The sequence below is a fragment of the Trachypithecus francoisi genome, unplaced genomic scaffold, assembly GCF_009764315.1.
Source record: "Trachypithecus francoisi isolate TF-2019V2 unplaced genomic scaffold, Tfra_2.0 Lachesis_group9, whole genome shotgun sequence".
Classification (NCBI taxonomy): Eukaryota; Metazoa; Chordata; class Mammalia; order Primates; family Cercopithecidae; genus Trachypithecus; species Trachypithecus francoisi.
This window is the reverse complement of record NW_022681474.1, coordinates 55,445,552-55,463,278: the sequence shown is the minus strand read 5'-3', so window position 1 is coordinate 55,463,278 and position 17,727 is coordinate 55,445,552. Positions and strand designations below refer to the sequence as shown.

Genomic DNA, 17,727 nt, shown 5'->3' with positions numbered 1-17,727 from the left:
AGTCACAGCTCAGATTTTGTTAATCCCAAGAAAAAAGTCCTGACATCAGTAGAGAAGAAAATACTAAAGAATTTTAAAATGGCTTGTTCAGGAAAAATTAGTTTCAAAAGGTCTGGTAGTAGCTGTGTGTTACATTGCACACATTTCAGGAAGAAAATAGCAAGGAAAGTTGTTTCCCTTGTGAAATGGTTATCACTTGCTTTCTCATTCTAGAGTCTTCCTCATCCAAACCTGGAAAGAAAATCCCAGCAGGAGCTGTTTCTGTATTTTTAGGTAACATAGCTTAAGGTTTGTTTTCTAAAAACTGTACAAATACTGTTTTTTCATTTTCAAAATTATCTTCTAAACCCTGGCTGGGGACGAGAAAGCACCTGGGAGCTTCAAAGGGCTTTGAGCAGCTTATAGAAAGAGCTCATTTACTGATGTTAGCTCTTATTCTCCTAGAGCTCAGTGGCCTTGGACTTTTTTGTGTGTGAATGACCTGGTGATTCTCCATGGTGAGATGTTCTGTAGCAGTAATGGATGGAGGCTATCTGGCCCTGTTAATGCACTTTGTGGATTAACTGAAATGCAAAGTTCTTGGTGGGTGATAATTATTTTCTGTAAATCCAACAGGCGCACACTGGCTCACAGCTATGGCTGTCTTGTCCCTCCGCCCACAGGAGACACGGATGTGTTTGGTGCTGCCTCCATTCCATCACTGAAGGAGCCCGAGAAGCCTGAACAGCCCACTCCAAGGAAAAGCCCCTACGTTCCCCCTCCCACTGGCCTCTTTGATGATGATGATGATGATGATGACGACTTTTTCTCGGCACCCCGCAGCAAACCTTCCAAAACAGGTACCTGTTCCTGCCTCTGTTTCTGGGACTTCAGCCAGAAAGAGAATGTTGCCTAAAAAGAACTTAAGCTCCCCTAGTTTTGTACCAGAATCCCTTCTCCAGCATTCCTGTCATTGAGCTGTTGTGTCTGTACTTACATAGGTGTGATGCCTGGGAGGTCTCTTTTGTGAACCAATCTTTTCTGCTCTGTAAGCTGATTAGTATGATTATTTTCCTTATAGAAAGCGGAAATCTTTTTCCCTATAACTTTCGCTTGCAATTTCCATTTCTGACCTTTTGTATTGTAAAGTTTTAATCATACTTTCTTCCAGCCGACCTTAGTTAATTACATGAGCCGCATGTTGCATGCTGGCTGTTTAGTTCCCAGCTTCTCTTCTCTCTGCCAGAAAGCTCAGGCGGCCTTGGTCTTTCCTCAGATGATGGGGTTTTCATCCCCTTGGCCACTTTGGCGTTCTCCTTTCTTTTCCTCTTAAATGTAAGTCCTGTGTTCCTGAAGTCATTCCTGTAAATCATTTGTTTTTAAATGTGCAGATGAATCTCCCAGAGGCTTTTGTCAAAATGAAGATTCCGATTCAGTAGGTCCAGTGTGGGGCCTGAGAATTTACATTTTCCAGCAAGCTTCATGGTCTGTAGATCACACTTGGAATAGCAAGACAGATTCGTTGACTGCTTTTCTGGAAAAGAAAGGTAGCTCCCTAAGGTGCACAAGATTTTCAGCAAGTTGAAAAACTAAAAAAGGATGGCATAGGAATAGATGGAACTGAATATATTTAGAAGTAGGCTGTCTGGACTGACTCTCCTTTTCAAACGTTAGGTGTAGAAAGTAAGGATGGAAGCCAAAGTGTGAGGGAAAACGATAGCCTAGTTAATCTAGAAAAAGTGCAGACGGATGCAGAATGCACGCAGGTCTCAGTGAAGTTGACAGTGAGTGAAGGTAGTAGTGCTTTCTGTAGCTCCCCAGGACTCTCACTTAGTGGATATCTTTGAGAACTGATTTAGAATCACTAGTAAATTGATGCTGCTTTCTTTGACAACTGCTATTCTCTTCGGACATTCATGAGTCAGTGACCTCATTTCAGCAACACATGCCCCATTCGGTACAGCAGTGCTTATGGTGGTGAAAATATTCATCAGCAGGGTAAGCTATGGCCCTTCTATTCAGTGGAATATAGTACAACTGTTAAAAGGAAAGGGTCTATGCTTGTTGACTTGGGAAGATTTTATAGGTACATTAAATGGAAAACACAAATGGTAAGACACATTGTTCAAATTATCTTCTTATTTATAGTCTTATTTGTAAATAACTAAAGTTAATTCATTAGTACATTCTTTGGGGGAATTAGAAGCATGTATGCTGAACTGTTGCCAATGTCCATCTTGTTTGAGTAGACCGGTGGGATTATGAGGGGATTTCAGTATTTGCTTTTATCTGCTTTTGTACTGTTTGATTTTTTTAAAGGAGGAGCCAAGCCCTCATTTCTCAGATTCCTTAGATGAGTAGCTTGGTGGCCCTCTTAAATGATATTTCTTCCTCTAGATCTCTCTTCACCATGTAGGCCAGTCCAAGCTACTCTAAGCACAGGTGATGTCTGCTTGGATAAGCATGTCACCCACGTGGTTAAACTATCTGTTCTGTTTTTCAACTGAGCTGTTACTATGCTCTTTGAAAAATTCCAAGGGAAGAGTATAGTTTCACTTACTATTTCTGTATAACTAATCAAGAAACAACATAACTTTTTATATTTATTCTTCGGGAGAGAAGAATTTTTTAATCTGTGAATTTTGTGATAGGATGTTTGACCTTAGTATAATTTTACGCCTTGGTATTTTTAAAGGCAAAGTCCAATCCGCTGCCAATATCTTTGGTGACGAAGAAGGAGATCTGTTCAAAGAAAAAGCCCAAGCATTGCCAGAAGCCACTGTGAGTCAGACAGATGAAAATAAAGCAAGAGCAGAAAAAAAGGTGAGCGGGATGGAAGAGTTAACGCAGGAACATTGATCCGTGGCATTTTAATAATTCATCTGGAACCCAAAGGGAAGTATTGTTCCCTTACACGTTCATATTGAAGAACTTCAAACAGAAAGTGGAAAGAATATTGCAGTGAACACCCAAATAACTACCACCCAAACTGATCAGTTCTTAGGGTTTTGGCAAATAATTTACGGATGTAAACCTTGTTACGTATCTATTTTTTTTCCTGAACTATTTGCATGCAAGTTGTTTGAACTGTTTGCTGCATGGAACTGTTTGTGTGTAGTCATTGTGACATTCTACCCCTAAATATTTCATTAAGCCTCTCTTGAAAAGACTTCCATATAACCACAGTGTCATGATCAACAGCTGTGAGACTGACAGTAATTCTATAGTAGAATCTAATATCTAGTCTGTATTAGAATTGCTCCAGTTTGCCCCAAAATATCTTTGTAAAATAACTCCAACAAATAGAATACAGATTTAAAATTATCTCGCCTATAGTTTATACTGTAATTTCCTCTCTTGTTCCCAAAATGCCGTTTATAGCAGCGGTCCCCAACCTTTTTGGCATTAGGGACGTAAGGAGAGTGCAACTTGCAACCTAGATCCCTCGCAGGCACAGTTCACAGTAGGGTTTGTCCTCCTGTGAGAATCTGATGTTGCCACTGATCTGACAGGAGGAGGAGCTCAGGCAGTAATGCTTGCTGCTCACCTCACCTCCTACTGTGCGGCCTGGCTCCTAACAGGCCATGGACTGGTCTGCAGCCCAGAGTTGGGGACCCCTGCTTTATAGTTTTTTTTGTGTTTTGATTTTTTTTTTAAGAAATCCAGGATTCAGGCAGTGTGTCTGCATTGCATTTGGTTGTCCTGTCTCTTTGGTCTCCTTAATGTAGAGCAACACCTCCCACATCTTTTTTTTTTTTAATGTCCAGCCACTTGTCTTGTAGAATGTGTCACATTGTGAATTTGCTTGATCATTTTCCTCTGAGTAGATTCAGGGTCAGCAATTTTGGCAAAAATACAAGCAGACAGGGTTGTGCACTTCCCATTGGATCATCTCCCAAGACACATCAGGTCCACTGTCTGCCTCATTCAGACACGTTTGTCACTTGGTTGTTAGGGTGCCCACCACACTGCTTCACTGGAAAGGACCCTGTTTTCTTTTGTCATTGATAAGTTGATCTCTAAAGTGATAGTTGAACACAATGTGAATATCTGTTGTCTCCCAGCCTTTTACTCAGTGTTTTAAAAATCCATTGATGATCTTTTCCTGAATCAGTTAACATGTTAGCGAGCATAAACCACTGCTTTTTTAATTCTGTATTTCTTATTAGTTGACATTTTTCTGAATAAAGAGTTTCCTCTTCCTCTCCTTCCCTGACTTTTAGTATTTCTTTGGGATCATGGATTCATTCTTCAGTGTAAGTGATAATCCATTACTATCATTTTTCTTCTTCTTCCTTTTTTTTTTTCTTTTTTGAGACAGGATCTTGCTCTGTTGTCCAGGCTAGAGTGTAGTGGTGCAATCACAGCTCACTGCAACCTCAGCCTCCTGGGTTCAAGTGATTCTCTCCAGCCTCAGCCTACCAAGTAGCTGGGACTGCATGCACGCGCCACCATGCCCAGCTAATTTTTGTATTTTTTGTAGAGACTGGGTTTGACCATGTTAGCCAGACCATCATTCTTTTGATGCTCAGATTGACCTGCGTTTGGGCAGTGTGTGTGTCCCCAGCAGTCTCTAAGCCCTTCTGACTGACCTTTCACTGCTGTCCCGCACAGCTGATCCCTCCTCTTTCTACAGTTCGTCTTATCATGTCATGTCCTGGCTGCGAAACCCTGACTTTCTCCTGCCCACCACCTAAGGCCCAGCATTCGGAACCTGGCAGGCCCGTCAGGCAGCCTGCCTTTCCATGCTGTCTCTCATTGCATATGTCCCATCCGTGCACCCATTGACCCAGGCAGTGTGTCCTGCCCCCCGATACACCAGATGTGTCCTCTGTTTGTCTTACTGTTCTCTTAACAGACCCCTTGGCTTGGTGCCTATCATAGCAGAGACTCCGTGCATTCTCTAAATGGTTGATTGAATAAACCCTCTTTTCTGGGTATCTTATTTGTTCATGCTTAATTTTTCTTTTTTCTTTTTTTTTCCCCCCTAACAAAGGTTACCTTGCCTTCCAGAAAAAATCTCAAGTCCTCGTCAGAAACAAAGACTCAAAAAGGCTTATTTTCAGATGAGGAGGACTCTGAGGTATGGTATTCTTTTCCTTAGTTGTTGGTGTTGGTCTATGAATATGACATAGAAACCATTTCTGAATCAGGTTTTTCTCAGTGGAGTTATAAGACTTTTTGTTAAGTACTCCAGTTCTTTAAAAATTATCTCTAGAGGCCAGGAGCTGTGGTTCATGCCTGTAATCCCAGCACTTTGGGAGGCCAAGGCAGGAAGACACCTGAGGTTAGGAATTTCACACCAGGCTGGCCAACATGATGAAACCCTGTCTCTATTAAAAATACAAAAATTTGCTGGATATGGTGGTGCGAGCCTGTAATCCCAGTTGCTCAGGAGGCTGAGAGAGGAGATTCACTTGAACCCGGGAGGCAGAAGTTGCAATAAACCAACATCACACCATTGCACTCTAGCCTGGGCGATAGAGTGAGACTTTGTCTCAAAATAAATAAATGAATAAAACATAATCTCTTGAGAGCTTAGGGTCTTTAGAAAGCAATATGTTTACAATACTTTTCACTTTTGGGTTGGACTGTATTTACATTTCCTGTGATGAAAATACTCTCTCTTTAGGATGCTCAGATTTTAGACTATTAATGGGCTCATGATGTGATGAGGAGCTTGCACCAGAGTAGAGGTCACCGTGCTCCTTCCTTTATTCACATTCTCACTAACTGGACCATGGCTTAGTGCTGTAGCAGAAGGATTCTGGCATAGCCATCTGTCTTGTCGAGACTGAGACCGCTAACAGGCTGTGGGACCCTGGTTCACAGGTTGCTTCGGGCCCTCCAGGCACCTTAGAACCACCTCTCAGAATGTCACTGCTTTTCCTGAGTCTCTCAGGCCTAGGTCATCTTAGATCTAATTTTAAGTTAGCCTTTTAGGAGATCAGAGACCTGTATGAGAATGTAATGGGAAATAATAAGCCCCTTTTACAGAAAAATATGTGGACATGGCAGAAACTTACACGTATTTCAAGAAACTGTGGGCTCTAGGTTAGGCTCTCACGGTTGGACTTTGCACTCACAGCAAGGATGAACGTGGAACCCTTTGGAAGTAGAGTGATTGCCCTTGATGTAAAGAATACCCTTGAGGCTATTATTTCACTGAAGGCTAGTGTACAAAACATGGGAATTAACCAGAGTCCAATTAAGTCACAACCCTGAGCCCTGAGAAACAGCATGATGGGGCCTCCACCATCTTATGCTCATGGATCCCGTGTGTCACCCACACCTGCACCTCGGGGTCTTTGCACCTGCCCCTGCCACTCTGAGGAATGCTGTTCCCAGAATCCAGCTTGCTTCCTCACTCTTTCTGTGTGAGGCCTCCCTGACGAAATACACACAACTGGAAGCCTGCTAACACATGCCACCCTATACTCCTGGTCCCCTTTCCTGTTTCACAGTTTACCACAGCACGTGTTCCAAGGGACAATGTATATTTACTTATTTATTGTCTGTGCTTTCCACTAAAGTAAGTGCCATGAGGGCAGGACTTTTTATTTCCTGTTTGTATCCTTAACAGCCTGTCCTTAATACCAGTGCTTGGCATGTGATAAGCCATCCAGTAATTGTCGACTAGACAAGAAAACCAAATGTGAGCAATTGCAGTGACTTACGAGGTGTTCTGGTTATTTGTTGCTGTGAAACAACCTAACTCCAAAACTGAGTGGTTCACAACACCAGTAGTTTTGTTGTCTCACAGTTCCAGAGGTTGACTGGGCTTAGCTAGGCCATTGTCACTGAGGGTCTCTTGTGTCTGAAGGTGGCTGGGCTGAGGATCAGCTCACTCATATGTCTGGTACCTGGGCACTGGGGCCCCTGGGACATCTCTCATTAGCTCTTTGTGGCTACCAGCATGTAGTCAGGGAAGCCGGACCTCATACATGCTGGCTCAGGGCTGTCGGAGAGATTTCTCAGAGAAAGCCAAATGGAGGCCATGTCGCCTTCTGTGTTCCAGCCTTGGAAGTCAACGGTGTTCCATTTGCTTCATTTGTTGATCAAGATGGTCACAATGGCCCATCCAGGTTCATGGGGAGGGGCCGTAGGCTCCCCTTCTTGATGGTGGGAGTGTAAATGAACTCTCAGACTTGTGTGAAAACCCTCCCAAAGGCTTTGCCCCATGTGTGTCACCATAGAGTGAATGTTTTTATTGGATATTGTTGGGATTCTGAGGCAAGGAGAAGTAAAACTAAGGCAGTCTAAGAGTTAAAGCTTTGGACCCGAAGGAATGTGTCCTGAGTCCTTTCTGTATATCTCAAGTGTGAGGCTGACACTTTCCCTGTGAAGTCATTCGGGGAGAACATATTTGAGGTAATGGAAGTGTGTTTTTTTGCAGTACCAAGAAAGGTATTAGTTAAGGGTCCAAAACTGTGATGTTGACATTTGTTTTTGTTGTTTGCTTTGGTTTACTTTCATTTTCTTAGATCAGCAGAACTCTTTCTCTTGCCGTTGTGTAACATGCAGGAGGGGCACGGGATGCCCGGAATTCCCCTTGTGGGCTCTTCAATCTAAGTAAACCCATGAAACTCCAGGGATGGGGAAAACCACTGTATGGAGGAGATCTCGCTTAGTGAACTCATTAGGTCTATATTTGAGGAGTAGACATCGACTCCATAATTTAAAAAAGAAAAAAAAAAAACTGTCTGAAGAAGTCTTAGAAAATATGTTCTTGGCCTATTTAATTGTTCGGCTCTTGTGTATTGAAGTTTCTCTTCCCAAGGGAATAGATGTCCCATTTTATGTTTCTACTTCATGTAGCTCAATTTGCAGGTCTTTCTTTGCAGGGTAAGCTGATGTTTTATAGCATTTTGAAAATTTCTTTATTTTTATATTTTTTACTTTTTTTGAGATGAAATTTTATCTTTTTGCCCAGGCTGGAGTGCAGTGGTATGATCTCGGCTCACTGCAACCTCCATCTTCCAGGTTCAAGCAATTCTCCTGCCTCAGCCTCCTGAGTAGCTGGGATTACAGGCACCCACCACCACACCTGGCTAATTTTGTAATTTTAGTATAGATGGGGTTTTGACATGTTGGCCAAGCTGGTCTTGAACTCCTGACCTGAGGTGATCCACCTGCCCCAGCCTCCCAAAATGCTGGGATTATAGGCATGAGCCACAGTGCCAGGCTGAAAGTTTCTTTAGAATCTAGTAGGTCTTATCCTGGTTTGCAACATCATATACCTGTAGTTAAGCTAAGTAGACTACCAAACATTTAAAAATAGAAATTTAATTTTTATTTATTTAAAAGGAGTAAGTCAATTGGGTGTGGTGGCTCATGCCTGTAATTCCAGCACTTTGGGAGGCTGAGGCAGGTGAATCACGAGGTCAGGAGATTGAGACCACCCTGGCTAACATGGTGAAACCTGGTCTCTACTAAAAATACAAAAAAATTAGCTGGGCGTGGTGGCAGGCACCTGTAGTCCCAGCTACTCGGGAGGCTGAGGCAGGAGAATGGCTTGAACCCAGGAGGCGGAGCTTGCAGTGAGCCGATATCGCGCCATTGCACCCCAGCCTGGGTGACTGAGCGAGACTCCATCTCAAAAAAAAAAAAAAAAAAAAGAAAAAGAAATAAATCATAATCTTAGGAGAGAAGGGTGTTACTAAATAAAATAGTTGTAGCTCCATTAATTTGGGAATCTAGCCCCTGTTTCTTTTTTTTTTTTTTTTTTTTGAGATGGAGTCTTTCTCTGTCACCCAGGCTGGAGTGAGTGCAGTGGTGCAATCTCAGCTCACTGCAGCTGGGTTCAAGTGATTCTCCTACCTCAGCCTCCTGAGTAGCTGGGATTACAGGCACCCACTACCACACCTGGCTAATTTTATGTTTTTAGTAGAGATGGGGTTTTGACATGTTGCACAAGCTGGTCTCGAACTCCTGACCTGAGGTGATCCACCTGCCTTGGCCTCCCTAAGTGCGAGGATTACAGGTATGAGCCACCATGCCTGGCCTCTTGACATAGTTCTTACGGAGTGAAATCTACAAGTTTTGTTTTTTTAAATCTGCCTTTGAGAAATACAGTTGACCCTTTAATAGTGTGGACGTTGTTTTGACTTCCATATTGCAGTGAAAAATCCATACATAACTTCTTACTTCCCAAAACTTATCTACTAGTAACTTACTGTTAACCAGAAGCCTCACAGGTATCATAAACAGTTGATTAACGTATAAATAATATAGTATCTATTTATATATTTTTGTATTCCTGACATATCTAGCATTTCCTTATTTTTTTTTATATTTCTGGGCTACGTGGTTTGTCTGCAAGATTTTTCAAATTATTGCAAATGTCCAAAAAAAATTTCAACATATTACTGATAAAACATTTGTGTAGAAGTGGACGTGTGCAGCTCAAACCTGTGTCATTCAGGGTCAGCTGTACTTTAGTCTAGAGGATGGATCAATGTTATACTCAGTGACCTACAAGAATGCCTTGGATCAAGTGGAGATACAAAGGAGAAGGCAGCCATGTCCTGAGCATGGCCTTTCTTTCCCATCCTGGATAGAGAGAGCACACTGGGGAAGAGAAATAAGAGAGAAGACAACCCAAACCTTAACTCTGATGCAGTACTGGGCAGTGATGAACTCATAGGCTTTGCCATCAGACCCCTGGGTTCATATCCCAGCTCCACTACTGGCAAACCAGGGACCTGGAGCAAGTAGCTTCACCTTCCTTAAGCTCACATGGTTTAACAGTGAGTAGGGTCATTGTGGCAGCTGTAACTACTAGTGTGACACTCTTGCAGAGTTCCGGCACACAGTAAGTGCACAGTGAATGTGAGCTTTGTCATTAGTATCCCCAGTGGACACCGGCTCATTACTCTCCTGGCCTGTCCTATATTACCGTACTCTCCTTAAAGGAGACTTCATCCAGGAAGACACTCCCTTCATCCATCTTCACATTCCAGGGCTGTTCACCTGCTGTTCAGAGTTTGTCCATCCTCAGACTCAGGCCCTCTGATGCTTTTGTTCCCCTTACCTGAATAAAAGCACCTTAATAAATACAACTTTTGGGGAGTGCTTGACCACAGAAGAATTTACAAATGCCATTAAACCTAGTACACCAGCAATTGTATTTAGTAAACTATTTCTTCACTTTGTATAAACTCTTTGAAACTAATGAGAAACACAAGTCATGCCTTCCCTCCATCCCAGGAGTATGTCTTTCTTACCTGTAAAGGAGTGGAGACAGACCCCTAGTTCTCTCCTTTGAGGTATTGTTCTGGTTTGTCGTTTGTGGAGAGGACAGTGTGAGTTTCTGGCTGCTGCAGGGGCTCCCATGCCCATTGCAGGCTGTAACCCCCTGAAATGAGCAGAGAGGCACTTGCCCACAGGCGACTGGATGGGGCTCAGTTTCTCCTTGTACTTCGTGATCTCATTTGCATGTTGTCCTCTTGCTTCTTCCCAGCTGTTCTGCCTTCGAGTTCTATGGTAATCTCTTTCCCTTCTATGGGTGCAGTGGGAAAAGGCTGTAGTTTGGGATTTACTAGCATTTTGTAGGTTTTCCCCGCCAGAGGTGTTATTTGTATACCTGACTGGAGACTTACTTCCTAACAGTTTGATGTAGGAAGACATCTTATGTTTTCTGTTTATAAGGTTGTCTTACCTTTCTGCCATTTGCTTTTCTAGGATAATCTTTTTGGGGGTACAGCTGCTAAGAAGCAGACATTGTCTCTACAAGCTCAGAGACAAGAGAAAGCAAAACCCTCTGAGCTCTCCAAAAAGAAAGCATCTGCCCTGTTGTTCAACAGTGATGAGGAGGTGAGCTGAGGTTTCTCCTAAAGAAGAGGGGAGTATTTGATGAGATTTAAGAGTCAAAGCCATCCCAAGTATTTTCTCTTTCTACCTGTTTTATATCTAGTGACATTCAGTCACCAAAGGCGATGTTCACAAGATTGTCTTTTCTGAAGGAAGACATTTAATGTAATATATAATTTAAAGATGAATCTCTTCAGAATGGTTCGGAATAAATATGACTCCCGCACGATAGTACATGCTCCTTCTAATGAGTTAGGCCGGCTACGGGAGAAATGATTTCTCACCCATCGCTAGGTTCATGGTCGAGTCCCCTATAACAAATGACAGATTAACCAGAGAAAAGTGTGCAAGTTGATTGAAGATAAGTTTTACCTGACACAGGAGCCTTCAGAAAGGAAGACTCAGAGAAACAGGAAATCCTGTGTCGATTGTATGCTGTCTGATGAAGAAGCGGACAGTTTTGGAGAAGCACCGTTAGATGAAAGGGGTGTGACCTGATGGGAATAAGCTGGGGGAGCTCAGCAAGGCCTGTGTGGTCAGATCATTCTCTGCATCTTTACAAATAAGGAGGCTCCTTTCCTCTGGGAATAGGGAGGACTGGAATGAAGGTCTTATGACCTACTCCAGAGAGGGTTAGAGGATTCTTCTATGTCCTGCTTCAGAGCAGAAGGGCCAGGGAAAGATCAGAGAGACCTTTCTGTTTCTCAGATGCCAAGGTGTCATATTTTGAGGTAGCATGTCCCATATACCCCAATGGCCATATGTAGTAGTATCTTGTTAAATGACTACTGTGTTTCATTAATTTAGAACTATAGCTAGACATGGTAGGAGTTACCTATTGAGGTTAAACTCCTTTTTGAAGGAGTCTTACCAATATTTCTGTTTGTGATCTGGATAGATATTACCAAAGACAATAGTGAAAATGGTTTAGTTACTAACTCAATCAGATGTAGTACCAGGGAATCAGATTTAGCTGTGCAGAAAAAGACTTTAAAGATGATGATATTAAAAATCCTGAGTATTAAACATCATCCTGTGTTACGGTAATTCCTCTTTATTTTAACATTCTAGGCAAGTTAGGAGGGGGTGAATTAGATATATAAGTTGTAGATATGTTCATGTTCTTATTGAAAGCAATTTTAAAATTCCAAAGCACATTGCAAAAAAAAATGTATGGAAAGCTTATATGCCTATAATCTCAGCACTTTGAGAGTCCAAGGCGGGCAGATCCCCTGAGGTCAGGAGTTCGAGACCAGCCTGAACAACATGGAAAAACCCCGTCTCTATTAAAAATACAAAAAAATTAGTGAGGAATGGTGGCGTATGCCTGTAATCCCAACTACTCGGGAGGCTGAGGCAGGAGAATCACTTGAACTCAGGAGATGGAGGTTGTTGTCAGCTGAGATCATGCCATTGCACTCCAGCCTGAGCAACGAGCGAAACTGTCTCAAAAAAAAAAAAAAAAAAAAGCTTATGCAACACAGATGTGAACAAGACACAACGAAAAATTGCTAGTAATCCTTTTACCACAAAAGTCTGAGTTTGGCCTTTAGAAAGCATTTAAGGAAATCCCACCCAGCTATGCTCACACCTCCACATCAAGGAACTCCCAAGCATATATAATTTGTGTTTTCTACTCAAATATATGAATTTATGATGGATTATCCAGTTTTATCTTTTAAACATTGTCAGTGGTTGTTCCCTCTGTAGTAACAGCCGAACATCAGCGTAGTTGCCTCTGGTAGAGTATTAAAGTGGTTCAGGGAAAATGAAAACATTAGCTAAAGCTTGGAGCAAAAAGACATGCACAGGAAAGATAACCAAGGTTCTAGAACAGGGGCGTCCAGTCTTTTGGCTTCCCTGGGCCACACTGGAAGAAGAACTGTCTTGGGTCACACAGAAAATGCACTAACAAAGCTGATGAAGTAAAAAAATTAAAAGTTCATGCATAAATCCCATAATATTTTAAGAAAGTTTACAGATTTGTGGTGGGCCGCATTCAAAGCCATACTGGGCTGTGTGTGGCCCTTGGGCCATGGGTTGGACAAGTTTCTCCTAGAACAAAGACTCTCAACTTTCGCTGCTCACTGGGATCCATGGGGAACTTAAAAGAATGCTGACTTGACAGACTGGGCACAGTGACTCACGCCTGTAATCCCAGCACTCTGGGAGGCCGAGGTGGGCGAATCACCTGAGGTTAGGAGTTTCAGACCAGCCTGGCCAATGTGGCAAAACTCCGTCTCTATAAAAAATACAAAAATTATCCAGGCATGGTGATACATGCCTGTAGTCCTAGCAACTCAGGAGGCTGAGGCAGGAGAATCACTTGAACCCAGGAGGCAGAGGTTGCAGTGAGCCAAGATCGCACCACTGCATGCCAGCCTGGGCCACAGAGCGAGACTCCATCTCAAAAAAGGAAAACAAAACAAAAAAAAAGACCTAAGGAGTGCTGACAGCGGATCCCAGCTCCAGAGATTCTGAATTCATCAGTCTGGGGTACAGCCTTGTCATTGGAGTTTTGTGATGCTCTCCAGTGGATTCCAGTGTTTAGTCACTGCTAAACGTTGAGGAGCACTTCTCAAACTTCAATGTTTAAGAAATCATCTGGACACCCTATGAAATGCAGGTTCTGATTCAGAAAGTAGGGGTGGGGCCTGAAATAATCTGCATAATCTGCTGCTGCTTTGTGGCCTCCACTTGGATTTGCAAGACTGTAGACTCCAGAGATCAGAGCACTTATGCAAGTGGTTGGGAGTTCTTTGATTTAAAGGGGTGTGAGCATAGCCTAGTGGAATTTCCTTAAATGCTTTCTAAAGGCCACATTCAGACTTGTGGTAAAAGGATTACTAGCAGTTTTTCATTGTGTCTTCTTCACATGTGTGTTGCATGAGTTTTGACACTTTTTTTTTTGTAATCAGCTTTAGGATTTTTAAAATTAAAATATCATTCTCCTCTGGAGTTGGAAGTTCTTGAGTTATTGGTATTTTTACATTCGGCTTCCTCTTATAGCCTCTGTAATTAATGTTGATCCCCTGAAGTAGACAAGTCATTTGTCGTAACACAGTGTAGAACTACAGTGAGAAGAGACATCATGGCAGGTGTTGGAGGAGGAAATCATGAGAAGCTCTGTGAGGTCAGAGAACCCAGCTGTCTAGATTTGAGTTCAAAGAAAAGTCTTAGGCATGAGCTTTCTTCAAGATTGATGCACTAAGTTTAATACTTAGTTTAAATACAACTTAGTTTAACAAATATAAGTTTTATTTTACTTCCCATGTTTTATAATCTAAATTGCCAATGGACTTTTGTTTTTTTGAGTTGGAGTCTTGCTCTGTTGCTCAGGCTGGAGTGCAGTGGCACGATCTCGGCTCACTGCTAACTCTGCCTCCCGGGTTCATGCCATTCTCCTGCCTCAGCCTCCCGAGTAGCTGGGACTACAGGCGCCCGCCACCACGCTGGGCTAATTTTTGTGTATTTTTAGTAGAAACAGGGTTTCACCATGTTAGCCAGGATGGTCTCAATCTCCTGACCTCGTAATCCGCCCACCTCAGTCTCCCAAAGTGCTGGGATTGATTACAAGCGTGAGCCACCACACCTGGCCTGGAGTTTTAATATATATTTTATGTTTTAAGGACCAGTGGAATATTCCTGCTTCACAGACCCACTCAGCATCTGACAGCAGGTCTAAAGGAGAACCCAGGGATTCTGGGACCCTCCAGAGCCAGGAGGCCAAGGCTGTGAAAAAGACAAGTCTCTTTGAGGAAGACGAAGAAGATGATCTGTTTGCCATTGCTAAGGACAGGTGAGATAGTCATCGTAAAGAATCCCTCATTCTGTGTCTGTGGTAACAAGAAGAGGAATTTGATGCACAAACTAGTTCCTTGGGTAATTGCTAATCACAGATCACATAGTCATTGCACCAATGAGAATGTCTTTGCTTTTCACTGGCCCCATCTTTTCCCTCAGTACCCAGAAATGTTTGTCTTCATGGATCCTTATCTGATTTCTTCCCCCATCATTTTTTTTTTTTTTAACCTTAAAGTATTCCTTTTCTTTGTTTGTCAGGGATTTGAGTATAATTTGGTATCTTTTGCTTGTGATTTTTCTCTGGGCTACTCTAAAGTCTGTCAGGTTTGGTCAGGATTACTTAAAAGTTTATTGAGGCCCATTGCGGTGGCTCACGCCTGTAATCCCAGCACTTTGGGAGGCCGAGGCAGGCAGATCAGGAGGTCAGGAGTTCAAGACCAGCCTGGCCAATATGGTGAAACCTGGTCTCTACTGAAAAAATATAAAAATTAACCGGGCTTGGTGGCACATGCTTGTAGTCCCACCTGCTCAGGAGGCTGAGGTAGAAGAATTGCTTGAACTCGGGAGGAGGAGGTTGCAGTGAGCCAAGATTGCACCACTGCACTCCAGCCTGGGCAACAGAACGAGACTCCATCTCAAAAAAAAAAAAAAAATTTGTTATTTGAATAGAAATCTGCTCAGCATTTAACCACACCCTGTTAGGAGGAGGTTCCCTGCAGAGCTGTGCAGTATCCCACCAGGGGCTGATAACCCTTAGCTGGCCACCTAGGTGCCTCTCCACGTTAATGCTGGAACTGAAGCTGGCAGAACATTCAGAGTGAGTGTGGGCTGTGAGTAACATGCTGCCAGATTAGCTTACAGTAATTACTTCCTGCAAATACTTTTTTTCCTTTTGAGAGCCTTACGTGATTACTTTGAAAGTCAACTGAATGTTATTAGCAGAAAGAAGTAACTGATTGGACATATAAATCCTATGCTTTGGTGTGGTTGTCATTTTATAGATTCAGAAGTACCTCAGTTTCTGTCTCCAAATACTGGGATCTTGTCAAACATTACCACTTCTGCATTAGGCCTCTGTAACTTGACACTCAGGTGCATCTTTGGCTTCTGATTTAGAATATAGGCTCTGGAAACTTGATATTAAATTCTGATTCTGCTGGTTCCTGTCTGAATAACCTTGGGCAAGTTACCTAACTTCCCTGTGCCTCAGTTTCCTCATTTGTTAAGCAAAAATTAAAATAGTACTTCTCTCATGGGTTTGTTGGGATGATGAGATGGAATCTAAATGTGAAATGGTTAGCACAATAGCTGGCACATTCTGAGCATTCAGGTGTTACCAGTTAGCACCGTGAGTGCAGGGAAATAGTACATTCCTTTATTTTTGTTGCTCTCTGCTGGGACATTCTTCTTCCTATGTTGCCTGGCCACCTTCTCCAAACCTTAGTGTAAGTATTGTTTCTTAAGAAGTCCTCCCAGCCGGGCACAGTGGCTCACGCCTGTAATCCCAGCACTTGAGGAGGCTGAGGTGGGCGGATCACAAGGTCATGAGTTGAAGACCAGCCTGACCAACATGGTGAAATCCCATCTCTACTAAAAATACAAAAATGAGCAGGGTGTGGTGGCACACTCCTGTAATCCCAGCTACTTGGGAGACTGAGGCAGGAGAATCGCTTGAACCTGGAGGCAGAAGTTGCAGCGAGCTAAGATCTCGCCATTGCACTCCAGCTGGGCAACAGAGGGAGACTCCATCTCAAAAAAAAAAAAAAAAAAAAAAAAAGATTGCCTTCACTAACTTTAAACAGATGAGAAAGAGAAGAAATAGGGAGTCGAGGGCGGACGTGGCTCCACCTTCATACCCCCACACCCTCAGCTGAGCATTTTCTACACTGTATTGAGGTTAGCTTGCTCCCGTGAGCACTCCCTACCCCCACCCCACACAAGGTCATAAATCTGGCAGTCTGAGTCCCATCTTGTTTGTGGGTCCTGGTTCCAGCCACACACCATACCTGGCTTTCAAGAATGCTTTCTCTGCTCCAGATATATCCTACCTCCTATTGTCCCTGAAGTTTTCTGTCAAGTTTTATGTATGGAAAATAATTCATACCTTCATCAGATCTCAAAAGAAGCTTTATACACACAAGAAGAAATTTGCTTGAGGATGTGGAGGAATTGGAACCCTCATACACTGCTAGTGGGAATGTAAAATGGTATAGTCACTTTGGAAAATGATTTAGCATTGCCTCAAAATGTTAAACATAGGTCACCATATGACACAATAGTTTCATTCCTATGTATATACATAAGAGAAATGAAATCAGTTGTTCATGTAAAAACTTGTACATGAGTGTTTATTGCAACCTTAGTCATAACAGCCAAAAGTGTAAACAACCCAAATGTCCATCAGCTGATGACTGGATAAAAAAAAGTATAACCGTACAATGGATTATTCTTCAGCAATAAAAAAGAATAAGGTAGTGATGCATCCTAGAACATGAATGAACCTAGAAAATTTTATGTTACTTGAAAGAAGCCGGTCACAGAAAACCACATATTGTATTGTTCCATTTATATGAAATGTATAGAATAGATAAACCATAGAGACAGAAAGTAGATCAGTGGCTGCCAAGGCCTGTGGGGCTGGGGAAATGGAGAGTGATTGCTCATAGGCATGGCGTTTCTTTTTGGGCTCATGATAATGTTGTGCACTTAGATTGTAGTGATAGTTGCACAACTCAATGAGTACATTGAAAATACCACTGAAGTATGCACTTTTAAAGGGTGAATTTGGCCAGGTGCAATGGCTCATGCCTGTAATCCTAACTCATTGGGAGGCCAAATGGAAGGATCTCTTGAGGCCAGGTGTTTGAGACCAGCCTAGGCAACACAGAGCAACCTCACCTCTCCAAAAAAGTAGAACAATTAGCCAGGTATGGTGATGTGTGCCTGTAGTTGTAGCTACTTGAGAGGCTAAGGCAGGAGGATCACTTGAGTTCAGGAATTTGAGGCTGCAGTGAGATATGATTGTGCCACTGCTCTCCAACCTGAGCAATAGAGTAAGACCCTGTCTTAAAAAGTAAAATAAATATTAAAAATAAATAAAAGGTGAATTTTATGGTATGTAAATTATGTCTC

At 42.6% G+C, this 17,727-nt stretch overlaps 1 protein-coding gene across 1 annotated transcript in view; it reads left to right on the top strand.

Annotated features, from left to right (window-relative positions):
- LOC117082257 (WASH complex subunit 2A-like) overlaps positions 1-17,727 on the top strand; it is a 63,528-nt gene that overhangs the window by 25,274 nt on the left and 20,527 nt on the right. Inside the window, exons 14-20 of the mRNA XM_033208883.1 lie at positions 214-273; positions 663-839; positions 2,675-2,802; positions 4,976-5,082; positions 5,177-5,222; positions 10,663-10,794; positions 14,421-14,590. Coding sequence (XP_033064774.1) covers positions 214-273; positions 663-839; positions 2,675-2,802; positions 4,976-5,082; positions 5,177-5,222; positions 10,663-10,794; positions 14,421-14,590 — 820 coding nt within the window. The remainder of the gene's footprint in view (positions 1-213; positions 274-662; positions 840-2,674; positions 2,803-4,975; positions 5,083-5,176; positions 5,223-10,662; positions 10,795-14,420; positions 14,591-17,727) is intronic.